The 21,507-nt window shown below is 46.5% G+C and overlaps 1 protein-coding gene across 4 annotated transcripts in view; it reads right to left on the bottom strand.

Moving 5' to 3' along the window:
• DNMT1 (DNA methyltransferase 1) overlaps nt 1-21,507 on the bottom strand; it is a 52,870-nt gene that overhangs the window by 27,234 nt on the left and 4,129 nt on the right. For 3 of the 4 annotated variants that reach the window (XM_045084247.1, XM_045084250.1, XM_045084256.1), the window contains exons 2-12: nt 16,997-17,033; nt 16,204-16,311; nt 15,792-16,011; nt 15,100-15,178; nt 13,302-13,377; nt 10,114-10,148; nt 9,653-9,737; nt 7,359-7,393; nt 6,044-6,128; nt 4,089-4,123; nt 3,292-3,373 (exon numbers count right to left, since the gene is read on the bottom strand). In XM_045084247.1, coding sequence (XP_044940182.1) covers nt 3,292-3,373; nt 4,089-4,123; nt 6,044-6,128; nt 7,359-7,393; nt 9,653-9,737; nt 10,114-10,148; nt 13,302-13,377; nt 15,100-15,178; nt 15,792-16,011; nt 16,204-16,311; nt 16,997-17,033 — 877 coding nt within the window. Of the gene's footprint in view, nt 1-3,291; nt 3,374-4,088; nt 4,124-6,043; nt 6,129-7,358; nt 7,394-9,652; nt 9,738-10,113; nt 10,149-13,301; nt 13,378-15,099; nt 15,179-15,791; nt 16,012-16,203; nt 16,312-16,996; nt 17,034-21,507 lie in introns of those variants that run through there. The other variant, XM_045084261.1, reaches the window with a different exon arrangement.

Genomic DNA, 21,507 nt, shown 5'->3' with positions numbered 1-21,507 from the left:
ATGAGGCCAGCATCACCTTGATCCCAAAACCAGACAAGGATCCCATCAAAAAAGAGAGCTATATACCAATATCCTTGATGAACACAGATGTGAAAATTCTCACCAAAATACTAGCCAATAGGATTCAACAGTACATTAAAAGGATTGATTATTCACCACGACCAAATGGGATTTATTCCAGGGCTGCAAGGTTGGTTCAACATCCGCAAATCAGTCAATGTGATACAACACATCAATAAAAGAAAGAACAAGAACCATATGATACTCTCAATAGATGCTGAAAAAGCATTTGGCAAAGTACAGCATCCCTTCCTGATCAAAACTTCAAAGTGTAGGGATAGAGGGCACATACCTCAATATCATCAAAGCCATCTATGAAAAACCCACCGCAAATATTCTCAATGGAGAAAAACTGAAAGCTTTTACGCTAAGGTCAGGAACACGGCAGGGATGTCCATTATCACCACTGCTATTCAACATAGTACTAGAGGTCCTAGCCTCAGCAATCAGACAACAAAAGGAAATTAAAGGCATCCAAATCGGCAAAGAAGTTGTCAAATTATCACTCTTCGCAGATGATATGATACTATATGTGGAAAACCCAAGACTCCACTCCAAAACTGCTAGAACTTGTACAGGAATTCAGTAAAGTGTCAGGATATAAAATCAATGCACAGAAATCAGTTGCATTTCTCTACACCAACAACAAGACAGAAGAAAGAGAAATTAAGGAGTCCATCCCATTTACAATTGCACCCCAAACCATAAGATACCTAGGAATAAACCTAACCAAAGAGGCACAGAATCTATACTCAGAAAACCATAAAGTACTCATGAAAGAAATTGAGGAAGACACAAAGAAATGGAAAAATGTTCCATGCTCCTGGATTGGAAGAATAAATATTGTGAAAAGGTCTATGCTACCTAAAGCAATCTACACATTTAATGCAATTCCTATCAAAGTACCATCCATCTTTTTTATTTTATTTTATTTATTTATTTGACAGAGAGAAATCACAAGTAGACGGAGAGGTAGGCAGAGAGAGAGAGAGGGAACAGGCTTCCTGCTGAGCAGAGAGCCCGATGCGGGACTCGATCCCAGGATTGTGAGATCATGACCTGAGCCGAAGGCAGCGGTCCAACCCACTAAGCCACCCAGGCGCCCAGTACCATCCATCTTTTTCAAAGAAATGGAACAAATAATTCTAATATTTATATAGAACCAGAAAAGACCTCGAATAGCCAAAGGGATATTGAAAAAGAAAGCCAAAGTTGGTGGCATCACAATTCCGGACCTCAAGCTCTATTACAAAGCTGTCATCATCAAGACAGCATGGTACTGGCACAAAAACAGACACATAGATCAATGGAACAGAATAGAGAGCCCAGAAATAGACTCTCAACTCTATGGTCAACTAATCTTCAACAAAGCAGGAAAGAATGTCCAATGGAAAAAAGACAGCCTCTTCAATAAATGGTGTTGGGAAAATTGGACAGCCACATGCAGAAAAATGAAATTGGACCATTTCCTTACACCACACACAAAAATAGACTCAAAATGGATGAAGGACCTCAATGTGCGAAAGGAATCCATCAAAATCCTTGAGGAGAACACAGGCAGCAACCTCTTTGACCTCAGCCGCAGCAACATCTTCCTAGGAACATCGCCAAAGGCAAGGGAAGCAAGGGCAAAAATGAACTATTGGGATTTCATCAAGATCAAAAGCTTTTGCACAGCAAAGGAAACAGTTAACAAAATCAAAAGACAACTGACAGAATGGGAGAAGATATTTGCAAACGACATATCAGATAAAGGACTAGTGTCTAAAATCTATAAAGAACTTAGCAAACTCAACACCCTAAGAACAAATAATCCAATCAAGAAATGGGCAGAGATGGGCGCCTGGGTGGCTCAGTGGGTTAAGCCGCTGCCCTCGGCTTAGGTCATGATCTCGGGGTCCCAGGATCGAGTCCCGCATCAGGCTCTCTGCTCAGCAGGGAACCTGCTTCCTCCTCTCTCTCTCTCTCTGCCTACCTCTCGGCCTACTTGTGATCCCTGTCTGTCAAATAAATAAATAAAATCTTTAAAAAAAAAAAAAGAAAAAAGAAATGGGCAGAGGACATGAACAGACATTTCTGCAAAGAAGACATCCAGATGGCCAACAGACGCATGAAAAAGTGCTCCATATCACTCGGCATCAGGGAAATACAAATCAAAACCATAATGAGATATCACCTCACACCAGTCAGAATGGCTAAAATCAACAAGTCAGGAAATGACAGATGCTGGCAAGGATGCGGAGAAAGGGGAACCCTCCTACACTGTTGGTGGGAATGTAAGCTGGTGCAGCCACTCTGGAAAACAGCATGGAGGTTCCTCAAAATGTTGAAAACAGAACTGCCCTATGACCCAGCAATTGCACTACTGGGTATTTATCCTAAAGATACAAACGTAGTGATCCGAAGGGGCACGTGCACCCGAATGTTTCTAGCAGCAATGTCCACAATAGCCAAACTATGGAAAGAACCTAGATGTCCGTCAACAGATGAATGGATAAAGAAGATGTGGTATATTAAAAAAAAAAAAAAAAAAAAAAAAAAAAAAAAAAGAAGAAGATGTGGTATATATACACAATGGAATACTATGCAGCCATCAAAAGAAATGAAATCTTGCCATTTGCGACAACATGGATGGAACTAGAGCGTATCATGCTTAGTGAAATAAGTCAAGCAGAGAAAGACAACTATCATATGATCTCCCTGATATGAGGAAGTGGTGATGCAACATGGGGGCTTAAGTGGGTAGAAGAAGAATCAATGAAACAAGATGGGATTGGGAGGGAGACAAACCGTAAGTGACTCTTAATCTTACAAAACAAACTGAGGGTTGCTGGGGGGAGGGGGGTTGGGAGAAGGGAAGGTGGGGTTATGGACATTGGGGAGGGTATGTGCTTTGGTGAGTGCTGTGAAGTGTGTAAACCTGGTGATTCACAGACCTGTACCCCTGGGGATAAAAATACATGTTTATTAAAAAAAAAAAAAAAAAAAAAAAAAAAATCTGGGGCATCTGTGTGGCTCAGTGGGTTAAAGCCTCTGCCTTCGGCTCAGGTCATGATCCCAGGATCCTGGGATTGAGCCCCGCATCGGGCTCTCTGCTCAGAGGGGAGCCTGCTTCCTCCTCTCTCTCTGCCTACTTCTGATCTCTGTGTGTCAAATAAATAAATAAAATCTTTAAAAATAAATCACTTTGGGATGTAGGAAACACAGCAGGACTGAAAAACAAGAGCTTACCTTTTCATCCTCATCTTTTTCCTCAGAAACTTGTGGTTTTACTCTTTCAGGTTCTTTCTCTTCAGGTCTCCGTTTGGCAGCTCTATTAGGTAAAGAAATATATGCCAAATATTTGCTCAGAATAACCGAATTGCCAACTCACATAGAAAGTAACAAATTTGGGGCTCCTGGGTGGTTCAGTCTTAGTTAAGTGTCTGCCTTCGGCTCAGGTCATGATCCCGGGGTCTTGGGATCCAGCTCTGCACCGGGCTCTCTGCTCAGCGGGGAGCCTGCTTCTCCCACTGCCCTCCCCCTGACTTGTGTTCTCTCTTTCTCACTCTCAAATAAAATCTTAAAAAAATAAATAAATAAAAACAAACTAATGCCTCCCTATTGAGAAGCAAAATATTTAGAATATATCTGGGCAACAGATTCTTTCTTCCCATCCAATGAAGAAAGCCCCTTGTGATGGTTGATGGTGGCTTTAAAAGGAGCATTGATAAGTTGTAGTAACCCTAAGAGAAGGCCCCCAAAAATCCCCTGTGACCCCAAATGGGGCCACATGAGAAGTGCTGGGAGCTAAGAGACACAGGAGATTGTGCAGGGCTGGGATGGCTACCCAAGTGGCAGAGGGTAAGGGGTAAGGAAGAGGCCCAGTGTAATTTCTTATCTAACCCTGCCTGAAAGGATCCAATATTACAAGAGTATCATCAGCTCCCTGTAAACCACTACGTCGTCACAGATCTCTAGAACGATATTTTCAGTAAGAAAAATTTCACAAAGCACAGCACAAAGGCACAAGCATTTCAACCACTTACAGATCTTTGGGTTGACTTCTGGGTCTCTTTTCATCCTAAGAGGGTGAAGCAGGGAGGAGAGAGAAAGAGGGGAAAAGTTAGTTTCTGAGAAAAGAGCAAGACCAAACTGAAAGTATCAGTTAACAACCGCAGCACTGTGGAACCAGAGAACAGGAAAGTCTAGAAGGATCTACAGGGTAGAGTCAAAACTTCCAATTTTTAACTCCATTCCCTACCCCCTCCAAACAAGAGTGGACCAGGAGTTGGCAAACGGTTTCTATCAAGAGCCAGAAAACAAACATTTTCAGATTTTGTAAGCCACACGGTCTGTGTTGCAACTACTCAGCCCCATCATTACAGCATAAAAGCAACCAGAGACAATACAGAAGTGAAAAAGCATGACTCTGTTCCAGCAGAACTTTATAAAAAGGAACATAGGCCAGATCTGGGCCATCATTAGCCAACCCAGTCCCAGGAAAGCTCATTGTAAAAGGGAATATTATAGCCATTTAGAATATGTTGTAAAAAATGCCTGTAGTTTGATCTCTCATCTGGTCAGAAGTGAAGAGGTCATACGGACAGCAGTGGAACAGCAGGAAAAAAACCAGGACAGAACTTAGCAATCCAGTATGGAAAATCAATAAAAGAATTCCCAGCAGTCACCAACTCCTTGTTATATACAATCTAGTACCTTCTGATCTTAGGTACAAAAAATACCTCTGATAAATTTATTGAGCTCATTTTCATAGAGTAATAACTCTATTAGTGGATTTATTAAAACAGAAAAGCTAACAATATTAGAAGGAGTCACATGTGTGTTCTCTCCAACCCCTTCCACCATGAGGCAAAAGCTCCTGTCAGTTTCTGTCCGCAGGGACTGGGTGTTCCAACACCATCCCAAAGGTCTCTCCAGAGGGTCTGGAAAGGGATTTGGGGCAAGCACCTTTAGTAAGAGAATCGGTATCTGGGCAGAAAAGGTGAGAGACAAGAAGATGGTAGAGCAAGCTGGAGGTGGCACCAAAAGTGTCAAAGGCCACAGAATGAGAATGGATGCCTAGTGCCAGCCAGGTCGGAAGGAAGTGCATGACCCAACAAGTCTGTGATCTGTCTCCACTGTTTAGATCTCAACAGACAAACAAACTAAAAAAAAACCATGACAGAGACAATCCTGGGTTGGTCCTAGTTCAGCTTCTCTTAGAAGCGAGTACACTGCCTGAAGGGCTGGAGAGCCCGGTGCTGCAGCTCCCGGGGCAGCAGTACCCCTCCCCTGGAGCTCGGGTAGCAGGACTGCCCTGCAGCTGACCTCGCCAGCCTGTATTTTCATGAAGGCCCAGCCCTGCTCCACACATCACGTTTTAGAGTTTAAATGTGTTTACTTAGCTGAAATGGAGGGGCTGGCAAGATGGGGAGACCTAGACTGAGAACTCAGGAGGCCAGTAAAGCAGCACAGCGGTGGCCGATGTGTCTGAGGGGACACAGGTCAAGCCTTCTCATGGAGAAGCTGGAGAAGCCGACGCACACCCCTTTGTCAAGGTGCACACAGGCCCCTCCTCCTGTGACAGGTAAACAGACAACTGCACGTTCACTGACATGCAGGGATAACCATCAATCCCCACCAGGGGGATAAGGTAACCTTCCCAGAGTCGCCCCATGGGTAGGTAGGGCTGGAGTTGAACCCAGAGCCCTGTCCCATCCCATGTCCCAACCACATGGGAAGAGATAAAAAGCGACATTTAAGAAACCAAGATTCAGGGACGCCTGGGTGGCTCAGTTGGTTAAGCAGCTGCCTTCGGCTCAGGTCATGATCCCAGCGTCCTGGGATCGAGTCCCACATCGGGCTCCTTGCTCCGCAGGGAGCCTGCTTCTCCCTCTGACTCTGCCTTCCACTCTGTCTGCCTGTGCTCGCTCTCGCTCGCTCTCTCTGACAAATAAATAAAATCTTTAAAAAAAAAAAGAAACCAAGATTCAGTCTTTACCTTCTCGTCTCCTTCATTCATTTCAGCCTGCGCCCCTGCTCTCCCTTCTCTGTCTGGCTCCTCCTTAGGCTTCGGTTTAGGTGTTCTGTCACACAAACGGAATATACACACACAGGTCACCTCAGGGAGCCTGATGCCACTGCAAGCAGCCCCCGCGATGACTAGACAGTCTCCACCCACGACTCAGAGCATGGGTTGCCTTTCCAGGCTGAAGGGCAAGCCTTCTCTGCAGGAAACCCGAAGGCATTTATTTATTTATTTAAAGATTTTATTTACTTGTCAGACAGAGATCACAAGTAGGCAGAGAGGCAGGCAGAGAGAGAGGAGGAAACGGGCTCCCCGCTGAGCAGAGAGCCTGACTCGGGGCTTGATCCCAGGACCCTGGGATCATGACCTGAGCTGAAAGCAGAGGCTTCAACCCACTGAGCCACCCAGGCGCCCCCCGAAGGCATTTATTACTTCAGAACTTGGGATCTTTAGAAATCCCATCAGCATTTCATACAGATGTTGCTGACATAGAGCAGTAGCTGGAGACAAAAACAAACCCCCCACCCCACCCCAATAGGACTCCAGTGATTTCCTACAACCTGATGGGAACTCTGCCTGCAGTGGAAGAAGGCAAGCGTCTGGGCCTGAGGTCACCCCGGAGGGGTTCACAAGGGCCGGTCTGGTGTGCAGCCCGCCCCGCAACCACGGGACACCATCTCCGCATAGTACCTTGGCTGCAGGGCCCTGCTGCCCCGTTTGGCTGTTCCGCCCACCCCGAGAAAAAGGCCTAGCTGCAACGTTTACTTCAGCCAACTCGACGTCAACAGAGGCTTGAGGTGCTTTTCACCTCTGCCCTCACGCTCTGGCACCGCCATGAAAGCACACCCCGGCTGGCCACGTCCCAGAGCAGAGGCAGATCATCCCCATCACCCCCACCACCTCTGGCCAAGAGCAGCTGACAGTCACCAAGACGCAGACTCATAAGCTAAATAATGCTGTGTGAAGCCACTGGGCCTTAGCAAGAGTCTGCTACAGCGTCTTCAACAGCTGCCCTGAGGAACACAGCTGCTCGTCCAGTGCTCTTTACTGCCCCCTGACAAGCTGCTTGCTGCAGGACCGCCAGCAGGAAGGGGCTGGGGTCATGATCAGCTGACAGCGACTGAGCCCTGTGTTCGCTACGGTGGTCAGACCTCCCACAAGCACAACCAGCCACACACATGTATAACTTACACACCTAATGCCCTGTCTGGCCAGCTCTCTACCAGAGTGCTTATTTCAGCAACTAAGTTCACAGTAGAAAGTGAAAAGACATGTTAGGCATACTTACGGTTCTTTGGCTTGACTTCTGAGCCTCTTTTCTTCCTGGGGGAGGAGAGGGGAGGAAGAGGGGAGAGAAAAAAACTAGTTGATTTTCCTTCACTTAGACCTGATCTTTTTCAAGATTTTATTTGGGAGTGCACATGCAGAAGCAAACAAGCAGAGGAGGAGCAGAGGGAAATGGAGTCTCCAGCAGACCCTGGGCTGAGCGCAGAGCCCAACAGGGGGGCTCGATCCCAGGACCCTAAGATCACGACCTGAGCTCAGTCCAAGAGTCAGATGCTTAACTGACTGAGCCACAAAGGTGTCCTACATCCTGATCTTTCTGTAAGTGTTCTGTAGAAATAAACCTAAACCGATCCTATAGTCTAGCTGGTGGGAGTAAGATGGTCTTCAAGACAGCACGTTTAATTCTGGTGTGGTAAGCGGACAGAAGTGGCAGGATCTAAGAGTTCTATAATCCAAGTATTTTACCCCAAACTCCTCTACCACCCATCATTTGGATGGAAGTGGACAACCTCACAGACAGCTAGCTATCAGAACAGGAACCATAATAGCGGCAGGAAGCAGGATGGCCTACTCGGCAAGTGTTCCACCTCAAACCCGTGACAGCACGTTGGTTTGCACCTGACTTTAAAGAGCTCAACACATCTCTCTGGAAAACATCGAGGTGTGCTCGGCCTCAAACTCCACATTTTGTGAAGAGACCACAAGGGCTGGTGATGTCGAGAACAAACATATCGCAGACGCTCTATCTCAAGAAGACATCCTGGGAGCCCGACCACAGCTAAGGAACCTCAATCCTGCCCAAAGCTCCTTCGGAGGGTGGTCAAGAAAGCCCCCTGGAATGGCCTGTGTTCAGATGAACTTGGAGTGCTCTAACCATAACTGCTGTCTAGTTTTCACCAGTATCAAGGTAGGAAAGGGGATCGATTAAAGGCGAGCATTAAGGACCAAGTGGCTCAAGAATTACCATACATCTCAGCTGCTCCCCCACTAGAGCAATAAAACACGCCCATCCTTTAAGAGATTCCCAGTCACACCAGTAACCCTTCCAGTTTGTAAGAAACTTTTAAAAAAATTTATTGACAGAGAAAGAGATCACAAGGAGACAGAGAGGCAGGTGGGAATGCGGAAGCAGGCTCCCTGCTGAGCGGAGACCCCGATGTGGGGCTCGATCCCAGGACCCTGAGATGATGACCTGAGTTGAAGGCAGAGGCTTAACCCACTGAGCCGCCCAGGTGCCCCTTGTAAGGAACTTCTAGCCGATATCGGCACAGGACACAAATCAGGACCTAAAGTCACTCCACCACCTGTGACCACTGAGTGTTAGCAGTATGTCACACAAGGAGTACCGTCCAATGGTAAGGCTTCTGGTATCAAACCCCTAGTCCCTTTTCTATCCCCTCCCTGAGGGGGTTCAGATGGCACATCTCTATTTCACAGAACCTTAAGATCTGATTTTACAAAGAAGCGGGAGGTCTGAGGAAGACCTGGGGGGGATCTGGTCTTCTCTCAGTTAAGAATACAACCTAGGGGTGCCTGGTAGCTCAGTTGTTTCCATGTCTGCCTTCAGCTCAGGTCATGATCCTGGGGTCCTGGGATCGAGCCCCGCATTAGACTGCCTACTCAGCTCAGCCGGGAGCCTGCTTCTCCCTCTCCTTCTGTCACTCCCCCTGCTTATGTTCTCTCGCACCTTCTCTTTCAAATAGTTAAAAAATAAGTATACAGCTTAAAGGGGGGCCCAGTCAGTTGAACGTCCAACTCAGTTTGGGTTCAGGTCATGAGCTCAGGGTCCTGGGTTCAAGCCCCACATCAGGCTCCATGCTCAGCACAGAATCTGCCTGAGAGATTCTCTCCCTCCCTCTCCTTCTGCCCTTCCCCCAACTCACCTCTCTAAAATAAATAAAATCTTGGGGGGGGGCACACAACTTTATATCTGGATGCTGCCACAGAATTCTAGCACCAGAGGTGTTTGAGAATGAGATTTCTGCAAAGACTTGGTGAGTGAGGGAGGCAGATGGACAAGGGCAGGGACCAAAGTTCTGCAACTGAGGTGTGAGCACAAGGTCTAGCTGAGCCCAAGCCTAACACTGGTGTGCTTATCCCCACAGCCACATAACCCCCCGTCCAGGTAGAGAACCACAGAAAAAGGGAGTTTGAAACACATTTTGGCTAAAGTCAAGGTCATTTGACTAGAGAAAGTCATTTTGTTCCCCACTCCCCCGACCCCCTTCCTAAAACCAAATGGGGACTCAAATATTAAAAAGTACAATCGACAAACTTGATGGGACCAGGCTTTACTTTTTCATCTCTTTCTTCCTCTTCTTCCATGTGTGTTCCAGGTTTTACTCTTTCCGGTTCTTCTGCAGGGAGCGGTCTAGCAACTCTGTCAAGCAAAGTAGCACACACCCCGAGGGTGACTCTCCCAAACTCCTCCCCTGCAAGCAGTTGTCATCCGGTCCTTCTCTTCCTACCCAAGGAAGCAATCTTCATCCCAGAATCTCAAAAGGCACATACTACTTTAATATTTAATAGGACCTTTAAATCTGGCTCTGACAACGGCCAGTTGCCCTCAATTCATTCTTTGCAATGAGAATTCTACATGAATTGAAGGTTAATAATCTAACCCCAAATTCAGCATTCTTAAGCCATCTATAGTCGCCATGGCAACTCACAATAAAGCTCCTTAAAACTCTTCAGAAAAGTCATTTCAGTAATGAAGATTGCACATTGTACAGAAAAGATGTATTAATTATTCTTACTGTTCTCTGGATGTAACTCTCCGTCTCTTTTCCTCCTGTGTGGAGAGAAGGGAAGAGGACATGAATATTCATTTCAAAGAAGATCAAAATGAAAAGCATGGGTGAGAAAGTGTTCAATACATTTGATACAGTTAAACACGGCAGAGGATCTGGGTTGGGGGAAAGATCTGGGCATCCATCAGTCTGGTAGTGATGTCCCCACTCCCTCAAAGCAAAGAAGAGGGCCAGGAGTTGGCCCAGCGCATGACTGTATACCAGCTGGTCTAGTGAGGGTATGTAAAAGAATCAAAGATCCTTCACCTCCTGTCAGGAATCCTTTAGCATTAGAAAAAAAAATATATATATAGTAATCTGAGATTCACATCAACAAGTAAGAATGACAACCTCAACCAGATACCAGCTCTTCTTGGATAATACCCCAGTGCCCCGTTTCCCTAAGTTCACACTATTTGTCATCTCCAGGATATCTATATGTATTTAAAAGGGATGAAATTATTGTGATAAAACAGATCTGTACCTTGTTTGAGGTGGCGGTTACAACAATAATCGACACATGTAAGTATATACACATAAGTGAGAACTGGTAAAGTCTAATTGCACCAATATCAGTTCCTGGTTTTGCTGCTGTGTTAGTTATAGGACAAGTTCCCATCGGAGAAAGTTGGTTAAGTTACCCAGAACCTCACTGTAATCCATTATTTGAAACACATATGAAAGAAATCTGTATCTGTATCTATGGAAAATCCTGCCTCCAGGCTACCTGCAGACTTGAGCTACATCCGCTCCTCCCAGAGTCTCCAGCCTGTTGGCCTCTGTTGGCCTGTCCTTCGTGTTTCACAATTGCCAGCCTTAAACCCATGAGCCAATTTCTTAAGATTCATCTTCTACATATACACAGCCTGTTGGTTGTTTCTCCAGCAAACCCTGACACAGATGGTACACTAGTATACTAATACATTCTCTCTCTCAATCAACATAGAAAAAACTGATAAATCCTAGCCCCCAACCCCCAAAGTTTAGGGAGAAGGGAGATCTATGCACCAAAACATCCTTTTGTACTACTTAGTTTTACTAAATGCATGTAATGCATTGGTTTTAAAACACAGTAAATTTTCAAAACTTTAAACTGACTAAAGTAAGATTATCTCTGTATGATGACTTACGTGACCAATGCCATCTGATACCACTGTTTGGTACATGAAGCCTTCCTCTAGACTAGTGGAACAGATGGTACTTTTACAAGTGTTTCACCCACAGGGCCTCCAGGCCTTACACAAACTCAGAAACTGAAATACCCATTTAAGGGGTGCCTGGGTGGCTCAGTGGGTTAAAGCCTCTGCCTTCAACTCAGGTCATGATCCCAGAGTCCTGGGATAGAGCCCCGCATCGGGCTCTCTGCTCAGTGGGGAACCTGCTTCCTCCTCTCTCTCTCTGCCTGCCTCTGCCTATTTGTGATCTCTGTCTGCCAAATAAATAAATAAAATCTTAGAAAAAAAAAAAAAAAAAAAAGAAATCCCCATTTAAGAGGCCAGATGAGAAGGCTATGTAAGCCTTCCAAAAAGTTAGGGTGTGAAAAACCACTCTAAACGGAGGCATGTGGGAGCGAGCTATTGATATATGACAAGAGCCAGCCTGCTTCTGCCTATACTGTTTTTTCCTAGGAGACAAGAGGCTTGGGCGCCTGGGTGGCTCAGTGGGTTAAGCCGCTGCCTTCGGCTCAGGTCATGATCTCAGGGTCCTGGGATCGAGGCCCACATCGGGCTCTCTGCTCAGTGGGGAGCCTGCTTCCTCCTCTCTCTCTGCCTGCCTCTCTGCCTGCTTGTGATCTCTCTCTGTCAAATAAATAAATAAAAATCTTAAAAAAAAAAAAAAAAAAAAAAAAAAAAAAAAAAAAAATTGTTTAAAAAAAAAAAAAAAAAAAAAGAGGCTTGTCCACTGACTAGTGGTTCCCTCTATGCCTCAGTTTCCCCTTGAGAGTGGGTAACCCAAGTAAACTGTTACTATCTGAATAAAGATTATGAAGATTGGGGCGCCTGGGTGGCTCAGTGGATTAAGCCGCTGCCTTCGGCTCAGGTCATGATCTCAGGGTCCTGGGATCGAGTCCCGCATCGGGCTCTCTGCTCAGCAGGGAGCTTGCTACTCTCTCTCTCTCTCTGGCTGCCTCTCTGTCTACTTGTGATTTCTCTCTGTCAAAATAAATAAATCTTTAAAAAAAAAAAAAAAAAAAAGATTATGAAGATTAACATCAAGTTCCTAAAACCAGAATCACTGTGTCTCACAACAGGATGTCAAACCTACCTCAATGCTAGGGATAACCCAGTGACACCTGAATGATCCCTCAGTCTGGTGCTTCTCACCCAGAGCAACTTTATCCCTCACCCCAAACTGGAAGTAACTGACGATGCTTGGGGTGGTCACAACTGAGAGGGGAGAAGGGGATTACTACTGACATCTAGTAAGTAGAGGTCAGGATACTGCTGTGTTCCACAATCCACAGGGACGTCTTCCCCACCCCACCCCCCAGCAAAGGAGCAACTGGCCCCGAAAATCAATGGCAAGCTGGGAAACCCAGGCTTAAAGAGGAGTGTCTGTAGTTTGCTCAGTAGCAATAAGGCATTTATTACCTGCACCCAAACCTATAGACTTCCCCACAACTTAAGCTAATCCCAAATCAAAATCAAAATGAAAATGAATGCGTGACCGCCTGGTTTTATCTAGGTATGGCCCTCAAGTCACAAGGAAAAAGTACCATCAGAGATTAACATTTTCTGTATCAAAGACCCTCAGTAAGCCACAGGCTTTCTAACCTAAGAGGTCCAAGCAGCAATGTTCTACTACACACAGAAGCTGTCTAACGCTCTGCTGCTAGACAAGCTAGATGTGGAAAGGAGACTTAGGAGAGCAGCAGTGAAGGCTGTAAACCTGTCACATTTGATTGCCAGTCTTGCCCGCTAGAGAAGTAGGAAGGTAGAGGGAACAGACTCTGAAGGTACAAGGCTGCCTTGTGAATAACAGGGGTCCATGGAGCCCCCAGGCCTAACGATGACATACTTCATACTGCCCGGGTACGGTGTCATGTTCTAACACCATCTTGGTGGCTTCAAGTCCATTTAGGTAGTCCTGACTTTATACATGGCCTATCAGCAAATGTACCAAGAGAGGGCGAGAGAAGAAAATGCCAGCCCTACCTGGTCTTTTTCTTCCTCAGGAGACTCATCCGATTTCGCTTTTTCCTGCTCTTCCTCAGGCTTCCGTTTGGCAGGGCTGTCAGCAACGGGAAAGCCAACTGTTAGCTCGGCAGGACGCCAGCGCTCCAACAAGCCCGGGAGGACTTGTAGCCCTCCCCACCAAAGGCAGCCTCTTTAGGACACATTCAGGTCATGGGTGTCTTATTCCCTCCAAGGAAATGCCCTCACTGCTGGGATATTAAAAAAGAGGCTTCAAGTTTAATGTCTGAGTGACAGGTTACAATGTTGCCATTTTGCCAACCTAAGAAATTATGGATCTTGATGTCGATCAACAGCTGCTGGCATCACAGAAGAAACCTCACATGCCTCTAAAAACACACAGCACCATCTACGGAAGGGTCTCAAGAAATAATAGAGCTTGGGGGGCGCCTGGGTGGCTCAGTGGGTTAAAGCCTCTGCCTTCGGCTCAGATCATGATCCCAGGGTCCTGGGAACCAGCCCCACATCGGGCTCACTGCTCAGCGGGGATCCTGCTTCCTCCTCTCTGTCTGCCTCTCTGCCTACTTGTGATTTCTGTGAAATAAATAAAATCTTTTAAAAAATAATAATACTAGAGCTGGAAGCTGATTCTAGAGCTAACTAACCAGTTTATAAGAAACACAAAACAAGGAAGACATTAACGAGGACGCAGTCAGCTGGACCTAGAAACTCTACCGGACAAATGAACTAATTTCTTCAAATAAATGGCAAGAAAAGAAAGGAATCTAATTAGAAAGGCTTAAAACAAATCAAGCTAACAAAATTTACCACACATGAGGAAACACAGACACTGGCTATGTGTTTCATAGTAAGGAATTATTATGCTTTATAAAGTACAAAAATATTAGACTTATATTTTGTCTTTTTAAAGAGACTGCTAGGATCGCCTAGGTGGCTCAGTGGATTAAGTCTCTGCCTTCGGCTTGGGTCATGATCTCAGGATCCCGGGATCAAGCCCTGCATCAGGCTCTCTGCTCAGAAGGGAGCCTGCTTCCCTCTCTCCCTGTGCCTGCCTCTCTGCCTACTTGTGATCTCTCTCTCTGTGTCAAATTAAAAAAAAAAAAAAAAGAGAGAGAGACTGTTAAATGTTAACATTTTTATTCACATTTTGCTGAATTGCTAAACAAAAAAAAAAAAAGAGAGAGAGAGAGAGACCAATTTTATTATCTAGAAATATACTGAAGGGGTGCCTGGGTAACTCAGTTAAGTGTCTGCCTTCATGATCCCAGGGTCCTGGGATAGAGCCCCACGTCGGGCTCTCTGTTCAGCAAGAGTCTGCTTTTCCTTCTCCCTGCCGCTCCCCCTGCTTGTACTCTCTCTGTCAAATGAATAAATAAAATCTTGGGGGGCGGGGGAAACCTTAAAAAAAGATAGAAATATATTGAAATGACATGTCTAGGAGGGTTTCAAAATAATCCAGTTGGGAGAGATTTATGGGGTTACAGATGAAAAGATGGCCAGCTGGTAACTGTTGACACTGGGTGACAGGTATCTGGGGCCGGGCAGCCAGGCGTGGGGGTGTGTGTGGTTCATTTTACTACCATGGCTAGTTTTGTATATATTTGAATGTTCCCAGAAGAGTAAGAACACAGGTGTTGAGAAACGCTTTTCATCAGTGTTTAACGAAGAAAACTGTAAGACGAAAACCTATGCAATGTGGAACTCAAAACTGCTAAATTATACCCTACTAATTCCATTCCTGTTTACCAAGAACGGTTTGCCCTGAGAAAAGATGGCTGTCAATTCATTATATACTGACCCCCTCGAGAAATGAGACAGGATGGTGGTCTGCCTGGTAGTTTGCCTTGTAATCCTGGGGCTAGAAGAAGCAGCTTCAGCTGTTTAAGGAAAAAAGAAAAAAAAAAAGCCACTATGAATAAAAAAGTTCACAAAGTGTAGTTCTTAAGCATTAGCAAGCTAGTGCGGAGAATCAGGTTCTGAAGATTAAGTACCCTTCTTTTTTTTCTCCAACCAATAATCTCGATAAAAGGTAGCAATTAGCACCTGCCAATTTGCTGAGGCATGGTACTGGAGCTCTTAATTGAGGGGCCATAGCCTGAACCAGAGAAGGAGACAACCTCCTCTGTGTCGTCAAAAGACGAAGTGGCCAAGAACCTGACCTGTGCTCAGCTCTCACACACTCATGTGTTTTCACAAATTCCAGAAGAGTTACTTCGGCTACAAAGGAGACTATACATTGAGCTTAAATAGGCGTTTAACTTAGAAATAGTATTACTACTTCCTGTTACCTTATACATCACCAACTTAAGCTACGTTTTGGGACCTCCTGCTCCATATTTGGTCAAAGAACAAATCGTACATCCAAGCCAGTTAGGAAGTATGCACAAGAAACAAACCAGGAGGTACTGTCCAGGGGGGACCGACAGCTCCAAGGCTGGTACCATGTAAGGGGACAGTTAATCTCCACCAAGATTAAATAAGTGGTCATACACTTGGTCTCTCCATCGGCCTTGCTTCGTCTGGGTGTGGGAAGTTTGGAAACGGGTTTGGGAGATTTCTTTTCCTCTGCCATTCCCACTCTGCGGTCCTCGCCGCTTGTCTGGCTCCCGTTTTCTAGACGTCCGTTCACTTCCCGGCTGAAAGCATGAGCTCCGTTCTCCAAGGATAAATCTTTATTTAAAAGGGATTTGACTTTAGCCAGGTAGCCCTCCTACAGCAGGAAAGGATAATTTAAGTAGCAGTGAATGTAAACAAGTGGCAACAAGAGAATAAGGAAACACGCATTTCCTTTATAACTACTGGGTAACAAGGAGAGCTGGGGAGGATTCTGCCTTCCTGGTCACACGGGAGTTATAGGGGAAGAGACACTTTCTAGACACCAGGATGCTGAGAACTGACTTACCTCTGATAATTCTTCTTTATGTAATTTGGTTTCCAAGTCACATAACTGATTTTTTATTTCTGTTTGCAGAAATTCATGCAAGAGATTCAGTTTCTCCTTCACACATTCCTAAGGGAAGGATATAGGTTTAGATGTCCCCAAACTCCCAAGTCACTAATGGGCTACTACACAGATAATTAGGCTGCCTGGTCATGAAATACCAACTGAATGGCAGGCAATGTTGACTCAGCCCGGAAAACTGCATATTCACAAGACACGTTTATGATGTTTCCCTTAAGATCACATCATACCATCTCCAGAGTGGTGAAAAATGGGAGCATTAGGAGGTGGGATAGAGACATCTAACAGTGTATTAGAAAAAAAACTGTGCTTTTTAGAACTGTGACCAGGACAAGTTATAATTCAGAACCGATGGTGTGAACCCAGGTTGGGAGACTTATCAGTGAGTTACCAAGAGATCAGCAGCATGTTAACACAGAATAATATTAAGCTATCCTCAACACTATGGAAAAAAGCCCAGGAGCCTGAATGGCGCAGTCGGTTGAACATCTGACCCTTGGTTTCAGCACCAGTCACGATCTCATGGGTCGTGGGAATCAAGCCCCAAGTCAGGGCATCTGCTTGAAGATTCTTTTCCTCTGCCTCTCCCCCCACCACTCGCACACATGCACACACTCTAAAATATTTTTCAAAAATACTATGAAAAAAAGCTGACTTCACTTAAACTTTTTATGAGTTACAAACTATCTGTAAAACAGTAACGTCTGGTAATAAAATTTAAGGTGGAGGTTACCTTTTCTGTTAGGCTATCTCTTTCCAAATCTTTGAGCCTGTGGGAAGAAAATGGAGAAAGAAAGGCAATTATGCAACTCTGTTTACTCTTAAGACTAAAACCACAGTTGTGTGTGTGTGTGTGTGTGTGTGTGTGTGTGTGGTTTTTTTAAAAATATTTTATTTGTCAGAGAGAGAGCGAGCCAGCGAGCGCACAAGCAGGGGGAGCAGCAGGCAGGGGGAGAAGGAGGCTCCTCACCAAGCAAGGAGCCTGATGCAGAACTCGGTAACGGGATCCTGGGATCAATACCCAAGCCAAAGGCAGCCACTTAACTGACTGAGCCACCCAGGTATCCCTAAATCCAAATTTAAAGAACTTTGGAAATAAATTTGACATGTAGCAGTGTTAGGGAAAAAACAAACAAAACACCACAGTGGTTTTCGCCCGCCCAAGCTAGAAATCCTACTACAATGCCTGTAGTCGTCTTTAAGTCACTTGTGATCCGAATGAGGTCTCCCCTCCCACCCCCAGCTCCCTTGACGGTGCAGTTTTTCTGGTAGTGAGAGGATAGAGGAGCTCCATCACGGTATTATTTCCAAAGGAACTAGGGAAATAGAGGCAGGCCATATAGTTGGGGTGCACCTGTCAAATGACCTATAGGAGGTCTTCCTCCAGTTGGTCTGGCAAGACCCCATGAAAGGGCATACCACAGGGTGGCCAGTGTTAGAAGGAATGGGCCAGGGTCATAAGGTGCTGTGAGGGAACAGCCAGCTAACATTCCCAAAGGCCAGGGTGCGGGTGGCAGCATTCAAATGAGGAACATAAGAGAGGGAAGTAGGGGCACCAGAGTGGCTCAGTCGGTTAAGCATGCTACTCTCAATCTCAGCTCGGATCTTGATCTCAGGGTCGTGTGTTCAAGTCCAGCACTGGGCATGGAGCCTACTTTAAAAAAAACAAAAAAAAAAAAACCAAAAAACAAAAACCACATACAACAACAAAAAGGAAGTAAAGGCATCTGGTGCAGCAGTGGGTACCCACACTCAGGGGTGACAGATGAAGTGAGAAAAACTGTTGGCTGGCCCCTCACCAGAGAGCTCCTCCTTTGGAATGTTCATACCTAATCCTTCAGGAGTGCACAACGGTCATGAGTTTGGCGAGAAAAGCAGAGCCTGATCTGATCACTGAAGGTTAGCGTCTTGCCTCTTTTTCTGGGGGGAGTGGAAGGGGGCAGAAGACACTGAGGAAAGGGCGGTGAGTGGACAAGTTCCTAGGCTGGGTGCCACCTATGGACAGTGCGGGAAGAACAGGTCTAACCAGCTGGGGTGGCATCGGTCACTGGAGAAGTGCCCTGGGCAGGGACCAGGCCTCTACCATCTCTGGACCCTCCTCCCAGCACCCATACAGACAACGTACTCTTACCATTAGCCCAAAGGGCAAGAACAGAGCTCGCCCAGCCTGGTTTATCCAAAGAGCCATGTGTGAGCGCAACACCGGGAATGCAAGCAACAGGCTTTGTGGGACTCCTGGCACACAGATGCTGCTCTGAGTGCGTGTGCCCCGCCCAGCTTTGACCCCCACCACATCTGCAGGCACCTACTGCATGCCAGGCCCTGTTCCAGGCAACGAGTGGGTAATGGGATGCCGGGACTGCCGGGAAGGAACCTTCACACCTGGGTGGTCAGGAAAGGTCTTTCTGTAGAAGCCTCTGACTGGGGGAGCCTGGGTGGCCCAGTCGTTAAGCGCCAGCCTTCAGCTCAGGTCATAATCCCAGGCTCCTGGGATGGAGCCCTGCATCAGGCTCCCTGCTGCACAGAGAGCCTGCTTCTCCCTCAGCCACTACCCCCCACTTGTGTTCCCTCTCTCACTGCGGCTCTCTCTGTCACATAAATAAAATCTTTTTTTTTTTTAAGATTTTATTCATTTATTTGTCAGAGAGAGAGAGGGAGAGCGAGCGAGCACAGGCAGACAGAGTGGCAGGCAGAGGCAGAGGGAGAAGCAGGCTCCCCGCCAAGCAAGGAGCCCGAAGAGGGACTCGATCCCAGGACGCCAGGGTCATGACCTGAGCCAAAGGCAGCCGCCTAACCAACTGAGCCACCCAGGCCTCCCCACATAAATAAAATCTTAAAAAAAAAAATCTGACTGCAGACACAGTGGTAGCATATACTATATCTCACACACACACAGAGACACACACACAGAGTACATGTAACCCCGTAACTCAGGTCCGGAAGAGCTGCAGAACTCTGTTCGCACAGCCAAAGGCACACACGAGGCTGCAGGGGCCTCACGCCGGGCTTCTCCGTCCTTCTACTCACAGAACCCTGGCGACAACACGGCCCCCTGACCCTGAGGCCACCTCAGGCGTTAAGGACGAGGCTCAGCTGGCGGTGAAGCCCCCCGAGTACCCTTTCCACAACGCCGACAACTACCTCAGGGCACAAATTCTGCTGACCTCTCCCACGACCTGGGATTGTTTAGCCTGGCGGAGAGGAACCAAATAAACTCTTCAGGGGACCTCAAATGCCTTGTCCTGTGAAGATGGACTGTCCCCTGCCTGGCCTCAGAGAGGAAAGGCGGAGCCCAGGACAGGCCGTGGGGAGCCAGAAGTGTGACAGGGACGAGGCTGGGCAGTGTACCTCCCGACACCCAGGCTTCCACGGAAGAGTCCTTCCCTTTCCCGGGAAAAGGGAGGGCGACACCATCTTGCATCTGCTTCGCATTCCGAGCGGGAAGGATTAGAACAGACGTGGAGGACCAGGCAGGATACTGAGACAGCAGCCATGTTAGGAGTATGAGGGAACACCTCAGCTCCCTTGCAGCCCTAGATCCCATGATTCATTCCTCGTTGCTTCCCTCACACAGTCCTACAAGGGAAATAAACTGTATCTGAAGGAATCAAGCAAATATTGTTCAAACCTGAGGGCTTCTGAAGAGCAAAGGTATAGAAAGCATCAGGAAGGACTAGCCCGGGGGAACAGCTCGGCGGGAGCAGAGCAGGGGAGCTGCCCAAACAGGAGCCGTACAGTGGAGGAGCTGGCTCAGGACACCCAAGAAACCCACACAAGGCAGGCTGGGTGCCAGTCTGAGGGAGGTCAATAACATCAGGCTAAAAAATTGATTTTGTTCCACAGTTAAACCACTGAAGGAATCGTGGCGGGGAGGGGAGGGCAGGGAGGAAGAAACCAAGACACCAGAGCTGTGTTTTAGGAAAATTAATCTGGCAGAATTACATAATGTAGATAAGGCAGGAAGAGATTACCAAATGTTAAATCATTCTTTAACACGCTAGAAATGCTGGTCTGTAATGTGATTTACCAGGAATGGTGACCACTGCTAGAGAAGTTACAAAACTTCATGAACTCTGCCTCTTGGAACTGGCCGCATGGCAGATGGGACAGGGCTGTCTGAGATGGTATCTCAGACGGCCTGAGATGATATCCTGCCTGCGGGAGGCAGGATAATGAGCCCTTCCCAAAAAGAGATGTCCATGCCCTAATCCCCCAGAACCTGGGAGTACCGTTGTCTCACATCTGATTCTGCAGATGTGATTAAGGTTATAGCCCTTGAGATGGGCAGATTATCCTGGATTAGCCAGGTGGGCCCAATCTAATCACCTAAATCCTTAAAGCAGAAAAACCTCCCAGCTGCATTTCAAGAGATGTGACTCAAGAAGGGTGAGAGAGATGTGGCACGAGGACTGGCTTTACGAACTTGAAACATGGAGGCAGTGGGCCAGGAGCCAAAGGGTACATCACCTCCAGAAGCTGGGCATGGTTAGAGCCAGCAAGAGAAGAGGGACCTCAATCTTACAACCACAAGGAACTGAATTCTGCCAACAACTTGAAAGAGTGAAGAAACATTCTCCCCAAGAGCCTCCAGGAAGGAATGTAGCCTGCTAACACTATTTCATCCAGATTTCATACCAGATTTCTGACCTACAGCATTGTTAGAACAAATTTAGGTTCTATTTAAACCACTAAGATAATTTGTTATGGATCCAATTAAAAACTAATGCATGGGACGCCTGGGTGGCTCAGTTGGTTAAGCCACTGCCTTTGGCTCAGGTCATGATCCTGGAGTTCCAGGATGGAGTCCACATCAGGCTCCCAGCTCCTTGGGGAGTCTGCTTCTCCCTTCTCATGCTCTCTCTCCCTCTCTCAAATAAATAAATAAAATCTTTAAAAACAAAAACAAAAAAATAACGCGGTATCAGAAATTCAGAACATTTTGGTAGAGAAAAAGTAAACAGGCCATGAGTGTGAAGAGTGACATTTCAGGGAACAGTGGCTCAGCAGCACTGGTTGGCTACCCGACAGCTAGAAATTAAAACTGGCTTTCCTGAGAGACCTCAAAACTGGAGTTAGTCCGCTGCAAGTCCTAGGACTGGGAGAGGTAAGGGCCCAGGAACGAAAGAAAATGATTGGCGGGGACAGAATATCAGGGGAGAGAGAGGCTCCTTGGTAGTAAACCGCACCACAAAAGCCAAGGATAGAAAGGATTAAAAAGCAAGAGATACTGAGAGATGAAAGAGG

Source organism: Mustela putorius, unplaced genomic scaffold (genome assembly GCF_011764305.1).
Source record: "Mustela putorius furo isolate JIRA1106 unplaced genomic scaffold, ASM1176430v1.1 tig00000095_pilon_pilon_pilon, whole genome shotgun sequence".
Taxonomy (NCBI): Eukaryota; Metazoa; Chordata; class Mammalia; order Carnivora; family Mustelidae; genus Mustela; species Mustela putorius.
This window is presented reverse-complemented; position numbering and strand designations above follow the sequence as displayed.